The sequence below is a fragment of the Nicotiana sylvestris genome, chromosome 7 (genome assembly GCF_000393655.2).
Source record: "Nicotiana sylvestris chromosome 7, ASM39365v2, whole genome shotgun sequence".
NCBI lineage: Eukaryota > Viridiplantae > Streptophyta > Magnoliopsida > Solanales > Solanaceae > Nicotiana > Nicotiana sylvestris.
The window spans coordinates 8,063,344-8,068,709 of record NC_091063.1 but is presented as its reverse complement, the minus strand read 5'-3'; the positions used below and the strand labels follow the sequence as shown (position 1 = coordinate 8,068,709).

Below are 5,366 nucleotides of genomic sequence, written 5' to 3'. Positions count from 1 at the left end.
TTCTATAATAGTAAGTAAAATATTTTTTAAAACAATTTTTGGGCGAAAACATCCATCAAATGTTTGATATATTACAATTTGCCCCCTCAAGTTTATTTATTTGCCTCACTTAAAATCCAGTGGCTTCTGTTATGGCCCTTCACAGGGAATTATGGAGGTCGAGCATTAAGGTTGTAGGTTAAGGGAAAGTTGTGAATATTTCTACAGCACAATAGAGTGAGACTAGCTAGTTAGGAGTTAGACTAAGAATATAATTGGTCGTCTATTGATGCAGGGCTTTACCTGCTAGTTTTACAATACTAGCCATTTATTTCGTATTTCGTATTCTGTATTTCATATTCTTATATTGCTATGTTATTGTATTATGCATTTTTATGGTACTAATATATCGGCTCCTGTTGCTTTTTTGAGCCGAGGTCTCCTGAAAATAGTCTCTCTATCTTTCGGGGTAGGGGTAAGATTTGCGTACATAATCCCACTTGTGGAATTATAGTGGGTTGTTGTTGTTGTTGTTAAAATCCAGTGGCTTCTACATTTGACAAGTAGCAGCACTACACAACATTTACGTGGAACCTTTCCTGATATTCATGCTCACATTTATATACTTCAATTTTCTGTCTCTATTGAGCTCCAAAATAGTAGCAGAGAAAATCGTCAACAATGTATCGATCGGCGGCGAAGTGGTTACTGCCGGCAGTTTACCGCCGGCTTAACAGTCGGCCGGAACTTGCAATATCGCCTATTCGAACCCTAACAGCAAACAATTCCACTCGATTTATGACTTCAGCTGCCACCGGAAACATAACGGATCAGAACCCTACTCTGGCTAACCCTATTCCAGCTGACTCTATTCCGGTTGACTATACGGCGTCGTCATCGTTCAAGGAAGAAGAAAGGACACATCATCATGAACAATCGAGCTCGAGATCAAAGCGACCTAAAGCTCATTACAAGGACGAAGAAGCACGTGTGCTCAGCGCCTCTCTACCTCACGTGGTTCGTTACATTTACTATCTCTCTGTTTCGCGGTGTGGATATGAATTATTGAACTGTATTTGTGTATATTTATGTGATTAATTTTTTGTTGTCTGATGTGTTTTTGATTGAATTCGTTTTTGGGGATAATGTTGTTGATTTGGTGGAATTGGCTGAATAAATTGTTGTATTTGACCTTAGAATTTGTGGAACATGCCTTGTAATTCTACTGCAAAACTTCTTTAGTTTAGAAGTAGTTTCTGTAAAAATAAGTGAAAAAATGAACCTCATCAAAAAGTTAATGGAGCTTCGGTGATATAAGGAAGATGATGCCCGTAATAGAAGGTTAACCTAAGTCCTAATATACATACCAAAAGAGAAAGGAAAAAAGAAACCGGATATTTGGATGTTCAAATGTTTTTGGTATGGAGGAACATATTTTCTTGAAAACTATTTTCTGGGGAAGATGTTTTACTTTGAGAAGTCATATTTTGGGATTGTTTTCCTCTGTTTGATTAGGTATAAAGGTCGGTGATATATGATTAACCCTACAAAGTGTATGGTAAGATATGACGAATAATGATTTAGTGGTATTTTTGAGCATACAAGGTTGACAACAAAGTCTGAGTGTTGATTAAAGTAAGTGATGTCGTAAGAATTGATATATCTGTAAAGGAAGTTGACTCTCCCAGAAGCGAAGGAAGTCATTTTCTCCCTTTTGGTGGAAATATTTTCATTGGGGAGACATTTTTTTCTCACAATTTAGGCTAACCAAACACTGTAACGATCTCATCAAGGAAAGTTCTTTTGAAAAATATTTTGTCATACAAACACACATCCCCCATTCCATTTTGAATATATTGGACTTGAATTTGGTGCTTGGTGACTTGTTTGCAGCTTCGGCTAGGATGGACTGAAACAGCCATGATTTCAGGTGCAAGGGACGTTGGGGTGTCGCCTTCCATTGTTGGATCATTTCCTCGGAAAGAAGCTGCACTAGTGGAGGTAAATGATGGGTCACCTACATTTACTCATAGTTCTAGATTCTTTAATGTGATTGGTTTTTTGGGGGCATTATAGAGCTCTAACATCTTTGGCTTTGCTAAAAAAGTTGATATAAGCTTGTCTGCCTTTCAGTTATTAATCTTTTCTTCTGGTTTTCTCCTTATTCTATCTGGCACCTGTTTTGTCTGGTAATAAGTGTTAAGTCAGAGAACTCCATTGAGGTAAATTACGCAAAGTAAAAAAAGGTAATGATCGTGTTTCCATGATAAAGGGTTTATTAATGATATATTCCTGCTAGCTTATTTTATGTAACTATATATGCCATTACGCGCTTTGTATGATGAACATACCAAAGAAAGAGCTAAATCCTAATATATTGCTAATTTGCATAGGGTTTGCGAGAGGGGCTTAAAAGCTTATACCTTGCAGCTGCAAACCTCTAACCGTTTCCCTGACTTTGTTTTTAACACAAATTGCCATTGGCAAGGTGCTTAGTGCTCTGTCATTCAGCAATCAATCTTCGTCTGTTCTTGAATCAACATCATGTTGTAACTTAAACTGGTTTTTTTACCTGTATTAACAATAGCTTAGCTGACCTAATTAGTGCTTGTATTTTCTCTTTTTGCGGGTATCAATAAGTTAATCCTGTATTAACCTTTTATATTGAACTTCTTTTTCCCAGTATTTTATGGATGAGTGTCTCGAAAGACTCATCGATATCATTGAATCAGCGGAAGATCTGAAAAACTTGATACCTAGTGAGCGGGTGGCAAAGCTTGTTAGAATTCGCTTGGAAACACAGGCCCCGTACATATCAAAATGGGCCCAAGCTCTCAGTATACAGGTACTTCCTTAAAGTTTACATCTTTTCAGGCCCCTTTCCTTTTTGGTTTGCAGAAATTCAGACAACAACTTCTGATTGTAGGCTCAACCCTTGAATGTTCCTACAAGCTTCAAGCAGCGTGCAATTCTGGTTGATGAGATCTGGCATGCTGTTGGTGATGATGCCAGTGAAATTGATTGGTATGTGAAGCGCACTGTCCTAGGTGGAATATACTCCACGACAGAACTATACATGCTGACAGATAGCTCTCCAGGTGTGTCATCTTAACCGTTACGTGTTTTGTCTGATGCTCATTCTTCTCCTGTGACCCTTCTACTATTACGGTTTAAGTCTTATTAAAATTTTATGATCAATTAAAATTGAGCCCCTTTATAATCCTAACATGCCCCACTGTCAATAGTTCTTCCTGTTTCGTATTGTTTTATTGACATGGGACTATTTCATAGAGTTGGCTGGAAGCCTCTTAGGTTGTTAGTAACTATTCATACTCCATCTTTTCGCTAAATCACTCTTTAAATATATGGAAAAAAGCATTTTATTTTTTATGTAAGAAGCATGACAACAGAATTATCTCTTGGAATAATAATCCAGCAAAAGATGTACTCTTGCTGGAGCCTTGGTTCATCAAACTGAAGTTGCCAATGTCACTTTTCCAACTCTCCTAACACTGTTAAGTGAAAAAAAGAGGACACTTGCTCCAAAAGGAGTATTTGGTACGAGGTCCTCTTTTGATACCTTTATGTAACAACTTTGCTCTCACTTAGCCAATGTATCCGTAGTTGCATGCTTTTCGCTAGAGATGGCTTTACAGCGTGATTCCTCTGCCAGACGTTATCTGTTGGATTAGAAATCTTTTGGGTGAAAGGATATAAATATGAATGACTTTAGAGTAGAAAGGGAGGTGGCACCTCATACCAGATATCCTAGGGAAATGGATTTCATATGGTTTTGGTGCTTTTTAAGAATCTAAGCTTCATGAAGCTCTTGACGCAACCATGCCTGCCATTATTTCCAAGTTGCTTTGCAGTCTTATAATTCATCTTCCCTCTGCTCTCGTTTCTTGTATCTCTACTCTTTGGTTTTAGAGGCACAGTTGAAGCTTAACTTCCTCCAACCCCTCTGATAATTAGTTGGGCAGCTAATATAGAAAACAAAACTTCCCTTGCAAGCAGCCTCTTATTGGAATATTCTTCCACTTTTACCAATAATTTCCATGTATTTAGAAAGGTCTCTTCTCTGCTCTCTCTAGAAGGTGTTGTTCGTTTTATTTACTTAGCATCTGTCTTATATTTTTCGGCTTTATTGTTTATCTGTTGACAGATTTTCGTGATACATGGGCATTCTTGGATGCACGAGTCAAAGATGCATTTGATCTGAAAAAGACTGCTCAAGAGGTATTTTGCTGCTAATGTGATTATTTTGTTTCAACTACCCCTGAAAAGAGGCGACTAGGATTCTATCTTGCACTTCAAAGTTTTGGTTGAGAACAAACCTGCAATTTTGCAGGCACAGCGTTTGGCTGAAGCAGTTGGTGCAGGAATGGGAGGCTCTTTGCAAGGTTTTATGCAGAGGGTCTTCACGCGCTGAATACAGTTTGCACAGTGGCTAATACGATTTAATGGGCGTGGTGGTTCATAAAATAAAAATCATAATTTGTGTCTATCAGCAGAGCTGCTAATCTGAATTAGCGGAATACCATGCACTCGACTTGCCATTTTGGCCACAGCATTTGCTTATGCACGTTGATACTGCTTATTTCTGGCAAAATGAGAATAATGTTACAAGTAGAAAGCTGTTCCATTTGTTTATTTGCTGTCTGAGCGGCATGCATAGATGAAAACATTTAGTCTTCTCATTAGTAACTTTAAACATAAGGTTTTGACTTGCTTCACTTGGTTTCGGTTTAGCTTGTAATTGTGTTAAGTAATGGACGATAGAGAAAGATCAATTATAGAAGACTAATGACTGTGAGCACGTGATTTTTGTTTTGCGCGACAGTCGTTCCAAAAGAATAACAATTGGTCCTGCTGTACAATTTTTGGATTTCTGTGCAGCACTTTGTTGATTTACTTGTAACTTTTGTCCATTTTTATTTATTTAGCTATTTAAAACAAAATACAAAAAATGTGTGGGTCATGCATAATTCGAACCGTAATCCGGTCATCAAGTAGAAAATCATAAATAGGCATCTTCGTCCGTGATTTTGATTGGTTTGATTTTACCTATTCTGAAATATTTTAGTATGTGTGCAAATAATTGTATTGAGTGTGTATTTAATTTTTAATTTGATTTTTTGCTTAAGTTTTGTTTTCAAAATAAAAAAAAAAGAAGAAAAAAAAAAGAAAAAGAAATAATCTTCTTCCTCCGGAATAAATTGGCCCAAACAAACAATGCCCAAACCAGGCCTGCCGGTCCAGTCCAGCTGATACCCAGGGTGTCCAAACGACGCCGTTTTGGTCCAAACTGATCTGGGCCGTTGATCTCAGATTGATCAACGGCCAAGATCACCTCCCCTTAACCCACTAATGGCCCCGACCCGTTT

The 5,366-nt window shown here is 37.7% G+C and overlaps 1 protein-coding gene across 1 annotated transcript; it reads left to right on the top strand.

The window, feature by feature from the left end:
* Positions 1-495: 495 nt before the first annotated feature.
* Positions 496-4,889, top strand: LOC104222328 (uncharacterized). Its single transcript, XM_009773555.2, has 6 exons — positions 496-996; positions 1,873-1,980; positions 2,663-2,824; positions 2,906-3,077; positions 4,145-4,218; positions 4,331-4,889. The coding sequence occupies exons 1-6, from the start codon at positions 661-663 to the stop codon at positions 4,409-4,411; spliced, it is 933 nt and encodes a 310-aa protein (XP_009771857.1). The 5' UTR covers positions 496-660; the 3' UTR covers positions 4,412-4,889.
* The last annotated feature ends 477 nt before the right edge of the window (positions 4,890-5,366 follow it).